We start from the raw sequence: 19,639 nt of genomic DNA, 5'->3' as shown, positions 1-19,639 counted from the left end.
CTGTATCAGTAGGGAAGAGAGCAAACATGTGTTTGTAGCCAGCTGGGGAAATACTACAAGAAGCATTTTCAAGATGTTATTTTTGCTCTTTGAAAAGGTTCAGCTTGGGCAATAATCTGAATGCTATTGCTCACAAATTTTGTTGAAATAGATCTTACTCTTTCTGTGACCTGTCATTGTGTGATCACATAATGATAAACAAACAACAAACTAAATCTGTAGTGTGAGAATTTTGAGATTTTTCTAGTTCACGCAAAAAAAATGAATTCTGTCATCATTTACTCACCCTCATGTCATTCTAAACCTTTCATCTGTGGAATACAAAATAGGATATTTTGAAGAAGTTGGTAAACAGATAGCTTTGGAGACCAGTGACTTCCATTATATGTATTAAAAAACTACCTGATCTCATGAAAGTGCGTATCAGTACCACGATTTTCTGTTTCTATTTGGCGCACAATTTATACGCAGAAATTGACTTTCAGTACGCAATGGTTAGCATTAGGGTTGTGGGGTAGATGGGTATTATATGTGCGCCTAAACGGCATATCATATGCATGCCAAGAAATTGAGTATCAATTTCACACAAAAAGCGCATATTATATGCACACCAAACATGTGCTTATCATATGCACACCAAAGTCAATTTCTGCATATAAATACCATGTCAAATGGAAACAGAAACAGGAAATTGAGGTCCTTTGCCAATCCCGATCCCGCTCTAACTGTATATCTATCATCTATCTATCTGTACTTTTATTGTGGGTAGAAAAAAGATTCCTTGTCAACTAGATAAGATTTTCTAATAAAATTGTAATAATTTGCTTTGGATTTAGCTTAAGCTTTTATTTATTTATTTATTTATTTACTTTTATGTTTTTCTTTTTTTTTAGTTGCAGTTTATTGGTAACACTTTACAATAAGGTGTTATTTGTTAACACTACTTATGTATTACCTACATAAACAATGCACAATTCATTTATTACACTATTTATTCAAGTTTTGTTAATATTAGCTAATAAAAATACAGTCTCTCATTGTTTGGTCATATTAGTTCTTAGTGCATTAACTAATGTTAGCAAACACAACTTGTGATTCTAATAATGCCTTATTAAATGCTTTAAAAAAATAATTTAATAATAGTCCATCTAAAATTCACTGTTCCCATTTTGGACAGCACCTGTGATATCATACACATATGATTTTGGCATTTTACTTACTTGAATGTTGATTCATCCAATCCAGCAAATCAAGATGGGGAAACAAGGGAAGTTTACAAGTTGTGTAACTTCATGCCCAAGTAATTTTTTTATTTTGTATATATATTTTTTTTAATCTAGCATCCGATTGCATCGGAAGGCTGAACAATAAGACCTATTAATTGGGTGTATGTGGTCTTAGAGAAAAAAAGAGCAAGTTTTTGTTTTTAGTCAAGCTAAAAATGATGTTGTAATATTACAACAGTGGGCCTTACATGGTTAATGAATGCTGTAAAAGTATTGTTCATTTTTAGTTCATGTTAACTAATGAACCTTCTTGTAAAGCATTACCATTTTATTTTTTGTCTGTTTTTATGACTAAAAAAACTGTAAAGAGTGACCATGGGTAATTGACAGATTATTTATTTTGTCTGAACACTTTAAGGTGTTGTTTTACCTGCCAATTATTTGTGTGTGGTGGTGCGTGTCTAATTGAAAAGATTGCTTACAGCATATTTAATATAATCTAAAAAATGCATGCATTTATGGGAAAAAAAAGAGTCATGTTTTTCATCTGGTGCCAAAGAATAAGCTGTTGATTAAAATGAAATATATAATAATAAAAATAAAAGCAATATAATGAATAGCCTTGGACTTCAGACTGAGTTGTCCAGATGGCATATTAACATTTAGAAATGCCTAGTTAATCTCTGCATTTTCAAATCAGGCTACTTTAAAAAGAAAGTGTTGAGTCCTGCAAGTACCTCCAGCAAACGCTTCTTGTTCTGAAGAGACGAAGATGGTGTTTTCAGAAGGGCAGGATCGATGCTCTCTGTCTGTGCGAACATCTGCAGTGGCGATGAATTACTCTTCCTGGCTCCCTTGAGGTTGTACCTATGCCATAAGACTCCCCTGCAAAATCACCCTACAGCAATGCACCAGCCTCCGCAATTTCCTGCCACCTTTAAAAACTCACCCAGGAAGACTCTTTGAATGCACAGAAATGAAAGAGAAAGCTCTTCTTTCCTTCTGTAGTCCCTTTAAAGGATGACACTCTTTAGACTCAGCCTGTGCAGAAAGAAAGAGCTTTAGTTTGGAAATGAAAGAGTGAAAGAATATCACTTGTCAACCATGCTTTAATTGGTTAACATGGGCTCTGAATGAAGGGCCTACGGCATTACTTTAACAGCTTTATTAAAGCTTGATGTTGAAAGCTTACATTTGAGACCCAGTAGCAGTACATGAATAGCAAATACGGTGCATGTCCAGAAGCCACAGTTGACTTGGGCTTGATGTGAGGCCAATGATCGGCATACAGTTGCCTTTATTGATATATTACAGCTATGTTTTCGCTGGGGTGCCTGCCCCGGATTGCTGTGCATTACAATTCTGTGTTACAGCTGAACAGACTGATTGAACAGCTCAGCATTGTTCAGACTGCATGGTCATTAACAGCCATCCTTCCATACTAACACTTCTGGGAATAGATTATTCAAAAAATAAAATTCAATCATTAGTTTCTTGTCTTCCAAAACCTGTATGACTTAGTTTCTTCCGTGGAACAAAAGTTTATATATATATTTTTGTGATTATGTGATTATATTTTACAATAAGCAGTAATGTATTAACTAACATGAATAAACAATGAACAGTACATTTATTACAGTATTTATTAATCTTTGTTAATGTTAGTTAATGAAAATACAGTTGTTCATTTTTTGCTCAGTTCGCAGAGGATTAACTCATGTTAACAAGCACAAATTTTGAATGTGTTAATTAATTATTACATTTATGTTAATTAAATAAGTAAAATATTACACACTTTACTGTTTTTTTTTTTGATCGAATAAATGCAGCCTTGTAGAGTTTAAGAGATTTCTTTCAAAAGCATAAAAAAATCATAAAAAAAATGATTGTACTTTATACACTGTAAAAAACAATTCGTTTAGTCAACTTAAAACAATTTGCTGCCTTAAAATTTTAAGTTCAGTCAACTCAAAAAAAAAAAAAGTTTAGTCAACTTGAAATGTTAAGTTTTACCAAGTGACAATTTAGATATTTGAGTTGATTCAATTTACAATTTTAAGGCAGCGGGTAACAAACACAGCTTTTAAGTTTAGTCAACTCAAATATTTAAGTTGTCACTTAGTACAACTTAACATTTCAAGTTGACTAAACTCATTTGAGTTGAGTGAACTTAAAATTTTAAGGCAGCAGGGTAACAAATTATTTTAAGTTGACTCTTTTTTTTTGTTTGTTTTGTTTTGTTTTTTAAAGTGTATACAGACATTATATAGCACATTTTTGACCATTTTGAAGCCTTGTGGAATATTTTTTTGGAAAATAGTGGCCAGTACGTTCTGCTAAATATCTCCTTTTGTGTTCTAGAAGTCATACTGGTTTATGATGACACGAGGATAAGAAAACGATGGCAGAATTTTCATTTTTGGGTGAACTATTTCTTTAATAAGAACTGTTGAGTCTAATGAAGAATTCAGCTCTTTTTCTCCCGTTCTTGCTCTGTATAAAGATGAGTAATGTGTGCAGTGCCGTGCAGCACATGAGGGAATATATTATCCTCCTCGGCCTGTCCTGGCAATGATGAATGTCCAGGGTGTGTGCACTGCGGAGTCACCCCCACTCACTCTCTCCTTTCGTTCCTTCCTCCCTTCCCTTTTCTCTCTATCTCTCTGACACTCTCGCTCTCTCTATATTTTTTTCCTTTTATTTTATTTCTGTCGTTCATGTTCTCTCATCCTCTTCACCTATGTCTTCTTGTCACAGCACAGTTCTACGGATAAAACAAGAACAGGAACTTTTATAACGTCTAAGCGGTGAAACTCACGCCGTTGACAGGATGAGGTCAGAGTGGACATCTGCCTGGGCTGTTCTTGGGTGTAAACATGCTCTAGAAGAATGTCTTATCGGTTATGTTGTGTCTTGCAAACTCTGTCTCATGAGTTGTACAGTGGTTCTCAAGTGTAACACCAAATTAATGTTGCGTGTTTTGATCAGAGAGTGGCAGATAACCCCTCCTGCCTTTTAACATGGGGTGCAAGCTAAGTAATTTCACTTTAACAGATGACCAGTCTGAAAGAATTGAATAATCTGTAGAGCCTCTTACTGTATTATCAACACAAGGAAGACATAAGGAAAACAATTAAGTAACACAAATAATACAAGGAATTGATTAAGAAATACAAGTGGAAAAGATGCATAGAATCTAAGTGATTAAATTGGTTGTTGCTATGGCAGATCAAAGTTATTTAATGGACTATAAACATGCATTTTTGTTTTTCTGAACTAATAAGGTAAAGAGTATTTTATTCTCACTATTAACTAGTTACTTATTAGCATGCCTGTTTTTAAAACATTGGCTCTTTATTAGTACTTACAAAGCACACATTCTGCATGACCATATTCTACATCCCTAACCCTGCCCAATACCTGAATTTAACAACTACTTTACAAACTATGAATAAGCAGCCAATTAGTAGTTTATTGAGACAAAAGCTATAGTTAATGGTTTGTTAATAGCGAGAAATGGACCCCTTAAAATAAAGTGTGACAGAGGCCGCTCCCACAATAGTTGATTGACATGAGCTTCTTACCTCAGGTCAGCTGTCACAATCCGACCTCCATTGTTTCGATGCCAGAGCAGGGACGTAAGTTAGACAAGAATATCTCAGATTGAGCGATTGAGGTGTTGTGTTGCTGGATGTAATAATGAACATAGTGGTCATTATTTACTCCTGACATCTGAGCCGCTGAAGATGCAGTGGATTACGTTTGTTTGTGAAGGGAATGCACTTCCTGATCTACATAAATGCGTCTCAATGTTCACGCAAATCATTCGTGATCCAGCTTTACCTACAGCAGAAGTGAGTATGTGTTTTTTTTTTTTTTTTTAATGAATCTCTGCAATCACCTTTCCTAGTAATGTGCTAGTTAGCAAGTTTTGTGGCTAAACGCGCTAAATGCGGCTAAAGTAAACAGGCTCGTCATTCCACAGAGAGTACAGAGGGGCGGGGCGAGCAGAGCTCATTTGCATTTAAAGGAACAATCGCTCAGAATGGGATAATTTTTTCAGAGCTCATTTTGACAAGGTAAAAAGATTGTTGTTTTACACAACCATTGAGAATTTTTAACCAAAGTAAATTATTGATTTTTCATTAAGACCCTAAAGAATCATATCAACTTGTGGAAAATGGGCATCCGATGACTCCTTTAATTTAAGTGTATTCAACTGTTCTCTGTAATCACTGTAAACTGCCAGTGTGACGCTAAAATCTGAGCCGGTGATGGGCTGCTGTTCACTGGTGAACTACGGACCCCAGACCACTGCCTTGCATTTCACGCATAGCTGAAAGATGCCATGACTCCATAACCTGCCCATAAACAAACAGTACTGAGATTAGAGAATGTATTTTAACATCAAACTAAATTAATTTTAGTCTTAACGAGTAAAATCAGTTGATGTTATGCGAGGCAAAAGGTGTTTCCATCATGCGAAAGTAACGCTGATGCAGCTGACTGACATCTTATCCTTGTATGTTGCATTGCGTAAAATAATATAATTTACAGCACAGTAAAGATTTTATAAATTAAAATGTATACTAACCTTTATATAATTGAAAAAGTGCACCAAATTGGTGGCGCCGAGAACTGCTTGCTTCTGTAGAGGACACAACTGAAAAAATAACTTTAAAAGATTTAATTACTGATTCATTCATTCAGATGGCTGATTTATTCAAGAATAAAGCAAGTGACTGTCTTTATGAATGGGAAATTGAATCAACTCACTAGATTTGTTTAAAAAACACATGGTTGTTCATAAACAAAACACCACTGTGTTTGAATGGAGATGCACAGCGGATCAGTTGCGACTTGTTTCAAACCATTTTTTGACAACAAAATAGAGCAAAATCAGGCAAAAGTGTTATAGTCAGACAATATAAGTCACTTAATATTAACTTCTTGTTTATTTAACTGTTGTATTAACTCTGTATCTCATTTTCACCCCTCCCCCAAAACTTCTGTCACTCATCAGTTCATTGCGATCTGTAACGAAGGCGCTGAGGCGGCGTTAGAATCCATATGCAGAGGTTTATTGTACAAAGCAGCAAACATACACGTAAAACCAGGCAATGGGTCGTTAACCAGAAAGCAGTCCACTCTTTCGACAGTCCAAGGGTAATCCGTAAATCGTAGTGAGAAAGCCAGGCAATAAGGTCAAACCTTGATATCAGTCCACACAGTTCAACAATCCAGAAAGGGTAATCCAAGAAATCGGTAGTTAGAAAACGAGGCAGAATCATACACGTGCAAACAAATCAGAGTAATCAGAAACCGCTTGGTAAGGCAGGTAAACTGGCAATACTTCGCAATGTGTGAGCACATGGTGAGTCCTTAAATACTGCCAAACAGGAAGTAGCAGTAGAAGCAGCAGAGGGAGCGCGCAGTCAGTATTCGGGTGATGGCTCCCTCTGCTGGCTTGGCATTACACGATCTCACAAAGTTCCATTATAATCAGTGAAGCTCTCTACACTGTACAATGAATTTCTTATTTACACTCTTTCTACACTTTGTTTGTAAATAGATGTGTGAGATAGGGCTGCAACTAACGACTATTTTAATAGTCGACTAGTCACCGACTATTAAAACGATTAGTCGACTAATCAAATAATTATTACATTTTTCTAAAATTTAGCATGAGATTGCTTTAATTCTGTGGAAAATGATAGTAAACACAAGAAAGAAGGGGGTACTTCAATGAAAAATGCATAGTTTATTGAACTTTGCTGCTGATAGGCCGATTCATACTAAAAGTAAATAAAAATGCCCTGTCTAAAACCAATTAGGCACAGTGCTCGGTCAGTATAGACATAAATGCATAAATAAAGAAACTCTATCATTTTTATAAAGGACAGGCACATTTGTTTTATAAGAAAAAAATAAATTAAAATCAAGTAAACATTTTCTTCCTGTAAACCAGGGGCAGGCACATTAGCAGCAATAAAACAGTAAACAAAAATATTAAGTGCATTTTGTGAGATACATTCAGTGGTCAATCTGTTGCAAAAGAACTTTACAACTCGTCTCAGCATTATGAAATCTAACGGTTTTAAAATAAGCTTTCAGAGTCCTCTGAATTTAAGTTGTAAACATGGCACAGTAGGGCATAACGTTAAATCCTTTTTTTTTCTTTTAAAGCGAAAATACGCTTATAAAATGTACAATGTACATCCAAAACAAAACGTATTGGCTTCCATGTTATTTAAATCTTAGCGAGGCGAGTCAAACTCTGTTTCATTCAACTCTCCGACGTGCTTTCTCTTTAAATGTTCGTGCATCACCGAGGTGCTGCCGTGATAGGCAAGGACTGCTTTGCAAACCATGCAGGTAATCTTTTTATTCGCCGTATCCAGGCTAAAATGCTCCCAAACTTTAGATGTTTTGGTACGCGTAGCTGCTGCGTTGGACGCCGCCATTTCTGTATGTTATCGCTCAGCAGAGAAGCTAATGCGCATATGTGCGACTCTCGGCAGAGATTGTAATGAAGAGAGATGCCTCACTCGGTCGGAAAAAAACATGTCTGGCGACAACTTCGATAATGAAATTCATTGTCGACTATTTCTATTATCGATTTTTGTCGACAACGTCGACGAATCGTTGCAGCCCTAGTGTGAGATATGTTTGTGATACAACACTCAATGTTGCAAAAACAGGTAGAAACCTTTGAAGCTCCCCTCAGCGCAAACACAATATGCTGATTGGGTCAGTCACACTGGTGCTCCTAAATATTTTTTCACAGTCGCACGCAATAGTTTTCAGTCGCAAATGTGACATGGTCACACTGTAGAGCCCTGTTTAAACTAGTTTAAATCACTAAATCATTTGTACTCTTTGCTGAATTCAAGCGTTTCACGCTGGATCTCCCAACGCTGTTTTGTGCTTGCATGACCGAGACTTATCAGCATGTGGTGTGGTTCAAGTAATTAGCACTATTTCACTACGCTTTTGGCACATAAACATTATGTCAAGCATTTATTGAAATTGTTTTAACATTTTATCAAGGACAAATATATCACAATAATTATTGTTATCGTTTCACCCAGTCCTACTTGGATGATGTTTATGAACTTTTTGAAGCTTGAAAATACAAATACAAATATCTTCATATGTGTTTTGAAGATGAACAAAACTCTTGGTTTAGATCGACATGAGGGTGAATAAACAATGACAGAATTTTCATTTTAGGGTGACCTTTCCCTTTAACCAAGTTTGTTTGTAATAGGGAAGAACAGCTTTATAAATACTGCACATTTTCATATACAGTAACATTTGAATGGATCAAATCAGTTCATCAGAGTTGTCTTATAAGAACGGGTATTGTTTTTGGTTTTAGGACAACTTTGATGAAAGCTTTTAAACCACTTCAAATGTTGACTACTATAGTTCAGATTGTATGAATTGTCATTAGACATCTTGTGCAAACTGTCATGAGAATGTGTTAAAGTAAATTGAAATTAAATTCAGTTACATTTAGTTAAACTGTACTGCACTAGTAACTCAAAGTAGTTCAATTCCTAGGGAGCGTATGAACTGATGAAATACTGTGAATGATCTTTTTATAAAAGCTTCTGTCAAATGCATTAATAAATGAAACAAAGTTCAACTTTTAAAAACAAGATGTTTGGTTCCATTCCACTGCGACTGCAGTTGCTGTTTTTGCATGCAAGAACTCATTTCGGGATGAACGGCCCCTAACTCATCATTCACAAGGGCCAACATGTTTGCCAACTTCGCAGGTTTCCAATGCCAGTTGCGTTTCAACACACCTGGGATGCGAAATGTGCATAGATGTGCTGCCTTCTCTGCTAACAGCCCCTCCAATATGTCACCTTGATCTATGAGTTGTGCCGTGAAGAGCCTTAAGATGTGTATCGGCATCTACTCTAAACAAGTTCATGGCAGCACTCCATTCCCGTAATGCGTTTCTGGATAGTTCTCGTTCCAATAGCGGTGGCGATGAACGATTTAAATTGTTTTCTTGGAAAGAGCCCATGAAATTAGTACCTTAACTGCTTCTTCTAGGTCAAGATTGTCAGTTAAGACTCTCCATAATAGAGCTTTCCAATTACGTGGGTGGAAAGTTTTGCCAGCGTTGGTAGTAATGGGTCAGGATAGGTAATCCTAGACGATGTAAAGGGGTAAAACATCAACACTATGCTTGTGTAACATCTCCACTAAACGAGAAGCCCTTGCGCAGCTATTAGTCTCCCTGGTTGAGAGGCAGAGTATTAGACAGGAGGTTCTGGCCTTGCTGATGGTCCAGTGCAATAAAGGCGCTGCGACGCTGAAAGTTGTACACCAGCAAAGAGCTGCAAAATAGATGCACTCGCATTAGTGCGCTGCCTGGCGCCCACTCAGAACCCGACCGAGATTAATCACCTGTCACGACGGGTTGTTTTCCAGCTCTCCCTCTCTTTCTCTTTCTCTCTCACCCTTGTTTCCCTCTCTCTCCTTCTCTCTGTTTTCCTTTGCGGGGGAGAACGATACACAGACTTGCCTTTAATTCTGCTCGCCTGCCCACAGGCGCTGTAGGATTGTGCCAGCTCTGCAGCAGACCACGCTGTGCGCGTGTGTGTATGTGTCTGCGTGTTTGTGCTCCACCTCTATGCAGTTAATGAAGCCATATGCAACAGAAACCAATAATCAAAGTACAGTGAGGTGGCTTTGGCTGAATACCAATTACTCTGGGTCTTACGCCGTCCCCCTGTTGGACTCCACTCTAGCCTGAGAAGCCAACAAGGGCGTTTCTAATGCAGCTATACCACTCCCACTGAGAGGAGGCTGTTTGCAGTGAGTGTGTTTATGGAGATACACACACACCGAATGTCACAACCCCTTTTTGAAGCCATTAGCTCTCATTCCATCAGCTGTTTTGAGCAGGCTTTGGAAGCTGTTTGATGAAATATTAGTATACACATTAGCCTAATAAGAGTAACAGTGCAAACCACAGAGCATTAAAACACACTTAATTAAAGATGCACACTGATTATTCACTCTGACTTGTTTGTAACCACTATTTTTTTATTCGATGAGGAATCTTTGAATCAATTTTAAGTCTTTGTTATGTGCTTCTGTGAACTTTTAGAAAAGTAAAATGCCTTAAAGACATAGTTCACCCACAAATGAAAATTGTGATTTCATTTACTCAGCCTCATGTCATTCCCAATCTGTTTGACTTTTTTTCTTCTGTGGAAGAAAGCACTTTATTCAGTACACCTTACTGGTACCCGGTTGTGCCCCCTTTCACCTACAGAACTGCCTTAAAGGATAGTTCACCCAAAAATGAAAATTCAGTCATTAATTACTCACCCTCATGCTGTTTCAAACCCGTAAAACCGTCAATCATCTTTGGAACACAAATTAAGATATATATGATGAAACCCAAGAACCTCTGACCCTAGACAGCAAAGCAATAGACATGCTCAAGGCCCAGAAAGATAGTAAGGACATTAAAGAGCAGGTCATATGAGTTTTTGTAAAACAATTTTTGCAGTTTGTAACGTAGCTATCCTTCAGTGTAAACAGTCTGCAAAGTTGTTAATCAAAAAAGTGCATTACACAAAGATATTGTCTCTCAATAGAATAAATCGACTCAGAATCGCCTTAAGAAGTCATCATATTTTTTAATCTTCTGCCTGTTACCGATCTACGTCACTAGGTAACATATTTGCATAATCCCCGCCTTCCTGCAAAATATGAATAGTCAGACCTGCCCACAAACGCTTCCGCTAGTTAGTGTGTTTACATCATGTCGAGGAGATGCTGTGTTCTGCGCTGTGATAGCAAGTTTGTTTTGTTTTCATTGCCGAAAGATGATGATGTGACGAATCAGTGGTTAAAATTCATTTTTTCCACGATACCACAGCAATACAATTCAAACGTTTTGCTGTGTATTCATCAGTTTACCAAGGACTGCTTCTCTAATGTTATAGAGCGCTATATTGTTGCATGCTCAGGGTTGCCTGGTTTTCACAACCCAGCCAATTGCATTTCGAGGGGGTCCCCCATTAAAAATCGCATTCTGGGGTGTAAAATACACGCTTTGTTGGGGCTGCCCTGGTAAATTCACATTCCTGGGGCTAAATATGACTTTACTGGGGTTGCTTCAATGCGTGGACATCAAAAACAACCGCAGACTTGGCAACACAGATGGTAGCACTTGATGAAGTACTCATCTCTGTACCAATCACAATAGGCTTGGCTAGCTGACCAATCAGAGCAGAGTAGGGCTATGGAAGGGAGGGGTTTACAGACATTATGCTCAAATCTGCTTTAAACAACTGTTTCGAAATCATTGGCAAATGACTCTATGTATAAATGTATATTCTGGGAAAATTACAATAAAAAAAAAAAAAAAAAAAAAAAAAAAAGATTAAATAAAACATAAAGTTGTTATTTTTGTTTTCTTTGCACACAAAAGTATTCTCCTAGCTTCATAAAATTATGGTTGAAACACTGATGTCACATGGGCTATTTTAACAATGTCCTTACTACCTTTCTAGGGATTGAACGTGGTAGTTGTGTTGCAAATTTGCAACATCTCAAAGGTGCTCAATTGGACTGAGATCTGGTGACTGTGGAGGCCATTTGAATATAGTGAACTCATTGTCATGTTTAAAAAAAAAAAAAAAAAAAAAAAAAAACACAGTCTGAGATGATCTGAGCTTTATGAAATGGTGCATTAACCTGCTGGAAGTGGTCAGAAAGGAATGAACATACTCAGGTAGGCTGTGGCATTTAAACAATGATCAACAGGTACTAAGCGGCCCAAAGTGTGCCAAGAAAATGTCCCCTGCGCCACTGAACTACCACCACCAGCCTGAACTGTTGATATGGCAGGATGGATCCATGCTTTCATGTTATTTACACCAAATTCTGACCCTGCCATCTGAAAATAACAGAACAAATCTGGTCTCATCAGACGAGGCAACCTTTTTCCCATCTTGTATTGTCAGTTTTGGTGATCCTGCAAAAATTGTAGCCTCGGTTTTCTAAGCTAGCTGACAGGATTGGCATCCGCTTTGGTCTTTTGCTACTGTAGCCCATCAGTTTCAAGATTCAGTGTGTGCTTTCAGAAATCTTCTTGTGCATATCTCAGTTGCAACGAGTGGTTATTTGAGTTACTGTTGCTTTTCTATCAGCTTGAAGCTGTCTGGCTATTTTCTTCTGACCTCTGGTATCAACAAGGCATTTTCGCCCACAGACCTGCCGCTCACTGGAAATTTTCTCTTTTTCTGACCATTCTCTGAAAACCCTAGAGATGATGGTGCTTGAAAATCCCAGCAGATCAGCAGTTTGTGAAATACTCAGACTAGCTCATCTGCTACTGATAACTAAACTATGCTTAAATTCATTTAAATCTGCATCTAAATGGATTGAATTGCTGCCATGTGATTGGCTGATTTGATATTTGCATTAGCAAGCTTGTTAGCAGTTGAACAGGTATACCTAATAAAGTGGCGGTTGAGTGCAAATATAGGCTAGTTGTTTACAGCTTCCCTTAAGATGCATTTATTGATATTGATGTTCAGCTTCTGCAGTAACAGCACTTATCTAGAAACTCTCAGTGTGTTTTCATTGTGACTAAACAAAGGGACACATTTGTATCTATGTTAGTTCTGTTGAAGACTGTTAGATATCCGATGTGAAAAATCTATAGCCTGGTAAGCCTGCCTGCAATTTGTGAAATGCTATCAAAGACTTCCTCATCCTAGGGCTGCATGTCTCCTGTTTTATAATCAGCCTCCTACACATGTACTAATCAGGGGCTTTAATCAGAACAAGAGAGACCCACAAATAACCAACTCATCTGCAGCAATTACGGACTTCCCTGTGCATGAGCCACATCTTGAGGTGAATCTCGCAGAGGTGGGATTAGTTTCAATGAAAACGCGGCTTGATAATGGTATAAAAAAGCTGTTTAATTTAGGATATTTGTCTGATCTTCTCATTTGGGATTTTACTATTGGATTTGCTTGTCAAAGTGTAAAGCCTAATGTGTTCTACTTATGTTCATTTACTGAGAAAAACTGCCAGTGTTTTTGTCAGGCCACTAATAGTTGGAGAAAAAAAGGTTGTTTATTCATCCTACAAAAGGTAAATAGGTTTACAGTATGTTCAGATGATTTTTTGTTTGTTTGTTTTCTACCTGCAGACATCCATGATGAGAATGGGCTGAGACCTGTTATGGTGTACATCCATGGTGGGTCCTACATGGAAGGTACAGGCAATATGATTGACGGAAGCATTCTGGCCAGCTACGGAAATGTCATTGTGGTGACCCTGAACTATAGGCTGGGAGTGCTGGGTAAGTCACTGTTTTTTTTTTTTTTTTTTTTTTTTTTTTTTTTTTTATTAAATGGTGGATGGTTTTGATTATGAGATATCTTGCCGACCTGTTTTATATTCACCCTCCCACACACGTAATAAAGATATTCACATGTGTTAAAGTGGCTCATGATCTTGGAATAGCTAATAAAAAGGGTTATAGGCTTAAAAGTCACAGAATATGAAATTAAGATTTCATTTTGTTTATTTGTTGAACACAAAAGAAGAAGAGATTGAATGTTATGTAAGCATTTTATAAGAGCTACTGTAATTTAATTCCCTGCAGTTATGGTCATGACATGCAAATACAATATTTATGATTTACCTGTGAATCTTTCTCCAGTTGGAAGAAGTCCCAATTGAGTTTGAGTTTCTTGACCAGTTGCTTCAATTTCATTATATACAGTTGAGGTCAAAAGTTTACATGCACCCTACAGAATCTGCAAAATGTTAATTATTTTACCAAAATAAGAGGGATCATACACAGTGCATGTTATTGGTTCAAACGCTCACTGATGCTCCAGGAAAAACAAGAGAGCCAGGGGTGTAAACTTTTGAACAGGATAATGTGTACATTTTTCTTATTTTGCCTGAATATCTTTTTTTTTTTTTTTTCCCCATTTAGTACTGCCCTTCAGAAGCTACAGGAGATACTTGCATGTTTCCCCAAAAGACAAAATAAGTTAAATTTACCCTGATCTTCAAATTCAAAAAGTTTTCACCCCCTAATTAAGAATCAGATGTATGTAAATTTTTGAACAGGGTCATTTTTATAAATGAAACTATTATTTTCTCTTATTTTATCTTTTATGTGAAGTATTTTGTATGGTCTCTCTTAATTTGGTAAAATAATTAACATTTTGCAGATTCTGCAAGGTGTGTGTAAAGTTTTGACCTCAACTGTATTATACTATTATAACATTTATTAATATTTTAAATAAGCCATTTTTAATATTTTCAGTTTTCTTTTTAAGTAATTTACATTATATAACTCTATGTACCTTTAGTCATTTTTATGTATGTATTTATTTATTTATTTATTATTAATGCTATTTAACTTTATTTTATTTTAGTTAGATTTAGTAAATTTAGTTTATTTCAGGTAGTTGGTAGGGCAAAAAGTTGTTCATCTTTTGTTTTACACTGCCAGCTATAGTTTATTTGTCTTTGCATCATGGCCAGGCAAAATTGTCCTCATAAAACATAATGATTATCTTACATAAACTATAGAAGGACAAATTTGGTTCTAAAAGTGAAAGAGAAATGTTGTTTGGTCATTAAATTCAGAATTTGTGCTGTGTAATAACTTTTAAAGTCCATTTTAGATTTCATAAACTCTCTTTCACCTTTCTTTTCAGTACGGTTATACATAAGTAGGACGTAATATGATTAATAATTTACGTTTAAGAATCTCAGTCTTTTAGACTGTTGCTTTTCTTACTGGATGTGGCAGGTAAATATTCAAAAAAAGGATCATAGATTTATTCATAATCCTCCACTTCAGCTGTTCTTACAACTCATTATCAGCCACAGCTCTCTGTGAGGCTGGCTATATTTAGATGTGTTAAAGGAAAGGGTATAGGCCTACTGCAAAAGTGTGCACTGCAGGAAAAAGACAGTAGGTGGGGGAAAGGGAGGAAAGTGGCAGCAAGACCGAAGACAGGAGTGAGAGAGCACGAGCGAGGCCTTTGTTAAACGTGTTTCTGCTTCTCTGCCTGACAGTGCTCAGCATGAAGGTGATGGAGATAGTCTAAAGTGTCTGGCTGTCTCCGTCTTTATGGAGAGCAGTTTGAAGTGCTGTGGCAGTGAAAAGCCGAGTCCTAGATGGAGGGTAAAGTGAGATTGGAACATGTTCCCAAGCATATAAAATTGCAGGATCGTTTCCCTTTTGTACCCCCTCTTCAGAGAGCGAGAGCTCTTTCTCCATGACAAAAGTCATATTTTAACACCTCTGAGGTATCTTGGTGGCAGCGTGTGTGTGTGTGTGTGTATGTGTGCACTGCACAGACTGCTGTCTAGTTGGCCCATGCCCAGTCCGCCACCAGCGAGACAGATTTTCTTCTCAGCTGTTTTTAGACCTAGTGTTGTAATGGCTTTATCCAGCTTTCAGACACATGCTCACTGATTAGCCAAGGGTGAGAGGAGCATTCCGGTGTGAAAATACTGTTTGCAGAAAGTCATGCACTCCTCTCTTGAATATTAGCTTGTTAGGGAACAAAAAAAAAAAATGTGGCTGAACATATGTAGACATATAAACGACAATGTAGTAGGCACAACAGGGTTGTTAGTGTCATAATCATGTGGGAAGTAATAGGACTGCAGGGGTGTTTATTTATAATCATTTTGTATAGGCTACATGGGCATGCATGTGTGTGGCTGTGCATTTTCAGTCCAATATAACTCTGTGTGTGTGCTTTCATAGTAATTGCTTCATCTGCAGTGGGGCACATGTGGCCTGACGATGATCCAGTGGAGGCTGTTAGGATGAACTGAGATGTGTCACTGGCACATGGCTCTCTCTCTCTCTTTCACATAGCAACGTGAGCTGACTGCTGATTTGCTTTATAATACAGCAGAATGAGTCTGTTTCTGCACTTAACTCTTCGTCATGGTGCATTATGGGAAACTTAGTTCTGATTTGTCATAATGAGGTATTTATGTATGCGACACTAAATGAAGAATCACAATGGCTCGTTACACAGCAGCAGCAGCAGCATTGAACAGTTGTCAGTTCAACAGTTTTTGTGCACAAAAAATAATAATTAGCTCTACTTCCTGTCCGCATTCTCATAAACCTGTTGCAGCTATGTTATGTTACGTTACGTTACATTGTGTTGCATTACATTGTGTTGCGTTACGTTGTGTTGCGTTACGTTACGTTACTTTACGCTGTGCTGCATTGCATTACGTTATGTTAGGTTATGGACAAAAATAATAATTTGTTCTACTTCCTGTCCGCATTCTCATAAACCTGTTGCAGCTATGTTATGTTACGTTACGTTACATTGTGTTGCGTTACATTGTGTTGCGTTACGTTGTGTTGCGTTACGTTACGTTACTTTACGCTGTGCTGCATTGCATTACGTTATGTTAGGTTATGGACACAAAATAATAATTTGTTCTACTTCCTGTCTGCATTCTCATAAACCTATTACGTTGCACTGCATTATGTTGTGTTATGTTTCGTTGCGTTACGTTGCATTATGTTATGTTACGTTATGGACAGAGACACTTTAATTTGGTTTTGAGTTAGGAATATAGAGACATTCTCAAAAGCCTTGCAGCAATGCATGGAATCATTTTAAGTGAAAGGCATTTAAATCGGTTTATGAGAATGTGGACAGGAAGTAGTATGAATTATTATTTTGTGTGCACAATTAACTTAAAACCAAGGAAAGAATTATTATATCAAGCACACAATTTACTTTAAACAAGGACACATATTATTTGTGTACAAAGTTTACTTATAAAGAGGGAATGAATTAGTAAATTGTGTGCACAATTATTTTTGAAGAAGTTTCTTCAAAGGCTGCATTTATTAAAAAAAAAACAAAATTACAGATAATTTACTCACCTCCTTGTCATCCAAGATGTTTGTGTCTTTGTTTTTTCAGTCGATAAGAAATTATGTTTATTGAGGAAAACATTTCAGAAATTATCTCCATATATTGGACTTCAATGATGAATTAGACTTCACAACACGTGAGGAGGAAGGCAGAACACAACAATGAAATGCAATGAATAGTCTTTAATATAATCCACACAGGTAAATTCACCATAGGAAGACAGGAACACACATACTCATTGATGAGACCGGACACAAAGCATAGAACTCAGCCATGAGCTATGATGGCGGCACACGGCGGAGCCGACGGAGGGAGGAGCCATGGTCGAGGAGCGAGTGGAGGTAGAGCCTGAGGCGGAGACAGAGAGCCAATGAGTCCAGGCAACACAGAGGATCTGGAGGGCCAAGACAGAGTCCGTGGCGGACCCGGAGTGACAGATGACTGAGGCAGAGCTGGAGGGAGCGACGAGGCGTAGCCGGAGGAGTGGAGTCCTGAGGCAATGGCGGGACGATGACCGACCAAGGCAGAGCCGGAGGAACGACGGAGCCCAGTGGAGCTGGTGGACCAACAGGCGACGGTGGAGACGAGGGAGACAGGAGCCAGGGTGGAGCCGCTGGATTGGAGGGCAGAGGTGGAGTCCAGGACTCGGAGGCTGGAGGCGGAGATGAGGGATCCTCCAGTCACGAAACCGATGGAAACTGGAAAACCCGCGGCGAGCCCACCGCACAGATTGTGGGCTGAGGGTGGGCAGTGGGGCTGTCAGGAGACAGAGGTGGCGTGGCTGAGGCAGGGATGAGTGGAAGAGGCAAGAGAGGGAGGGTGGGAAATCCAGGCAGGCAGACAGGTCAGGGCAGAGAGAGGGTTTAGGGTAAACTGATAGTTTGGGCGAAGGTGGGATTAAAGAGGGCATGTCTGCATATATGTCCTCATTGAAATCGATCAAATCCTGTTCAAAATACCACAGTCCCAGATACAGTTTCCGCTCACCCTCAGTGATGATGCAGTGGGCGGGGCTTTCCTCAGCACCCTCACGCTCCACTGTAACTTCCACTTTTGCGTGTAATGTTACCAACTCTCGCACCTGGTTGGACGTGATGGGCTCTGGCTCCGGGGCGAACCTCAGTACTGTCGTTCCATTTGGCGATGGCTCATCGGTCACGCTGGGCTCTGGCTCTCCGTCTGCGGTGGGCTCGGGCTCATGCTCCACGAATCGGGGTAATGGTTGGCTGGGCTCTGGGTCAGGAGTGCTGCTGGTGTCGTCGTCCGCAAAGTCCATGGTCAGTGAAGACTGGCAGGACACCAGTGCCCATTCCACAAAGGAGGCGAGGCTCTCTCGAGGACCTTCCGGGTAGTGTGTAAGGTTGGCTAGAAACACAAAGTCCATGGTGTGGTCCTCGAGAGAGTGGTCCCCCTGCTCCAGCAGGAGAACGAGGACGGCCGGGTCATCCATGACAAAAAACATGAGGAGGAAGGTGCAACATGACGATGAAATGCAATGAAAAGTCTTTAATATAATCCACACAGGAAAATCCAGGAAGACAGGAACACACATACTCATTGACGAGACTGGACACAAAGCATTGAACTCAAACAACTATTAAAGGGTGGCTAATGATACACAAACAGGTGATGGTGAAAAACTAAAAATGACTCGAGGACAGGAGCAACCATATATGGGCACATGAGGGAAAAACCAATGCAAATAGGGGTGTGACAGCCCAAAACGGTTGGTCATTTTCAAAACAAATTGACAATTTATATACTTTTCGAACTCAAATGCTGGTCTTGTCTAAGTCTGCGTGAACTCAATACAGTCAATACAGTTAGGGTATGTTGAAAAACTTCTTCAAAATCATCTTACATCGCTGCAGAAGTACCAACCCAGTGTTTACAAAGTGAACATGCAAAGAAGAACAAACGCAAAGGGCGATTTTGACACTGAAAAAGAAAACGAGAAAACGAGACGAGTTTTTCGACGTACCCTAACTGTATTGACCCGGATTACACAGACTATGCATGTGCATCGCAGAGACGAGACAAGGTTAAGAAGTATATACATTGTCAATTTGTTTTGAAAATGAACGATCGTTTTGCTAGATAAAACCTTTCTTCCTCAGCTGGGATTGTTTAGAGCCATTTGAAGCTGCATTTAAACTGCATTTCGGAAGTTCAAACTTGCGGGCACCATTGATGTCCATTATATGGAGAACATTCCTTAAATATTTTCCTCAAGAAACGTAATTTCTTATTGAGTAAAGAATGAAAGACATGAATATCTTGGGTGACAATGGAGGGAGTAAATGATGTGTAAATTTTTGTTCTGGAAGTAAACTTCTCCTTTAAATCAAAAAGACAAAGAGTAATATTGTGACATATTATTACAATTTAAAAGAACTGTTCTCTATTTGAATACATTTTAAAATGTAATGTATTCCTGTGATGCAAAGATGAATTTTCAGCAGCCATTACTCT

General features: G+C 38.4%; 1 protein-coding gene across 1 annotated transcript in view; it reads left to right on the top strand.

The window, feature by feature from the left end:
- The window catches only part of nlgn4xa (neuroligin 4 X-linked a), a 112,219-nt gene that overhangs the window by 24,426 nt on the left and 68,154 nt on the right, over window positions 1-19,639 (top strand). The window contains 1 exon segment of the mRNA XM_051114261.1: window positions 13,429-13,581. Coding sequence (XP_050970218.1) covers window positions 13,429-13,581 — 153 coding nt within the window.

This window comes from Labeo rohita, chromosome 1 (assembly GCF_022985175.1).
Source record: "Labeo rohita strain BAU-BD-2019 chromosome 1, IGBB_LRoh.1.0, whole genome shotgun sequence".
Classification (NCBI taxonomy): domain Eukaryota; kingdom Metazoa; phylum Chordata; class Actinopteri; order Cypriniformes; family Cyprinidae; genus Labeo; species Labeo rohita.
Note: the sequence above shows the minus strand (reverse complement) of the source record. Positions and strands in the feature narration are given on the sequence as shown.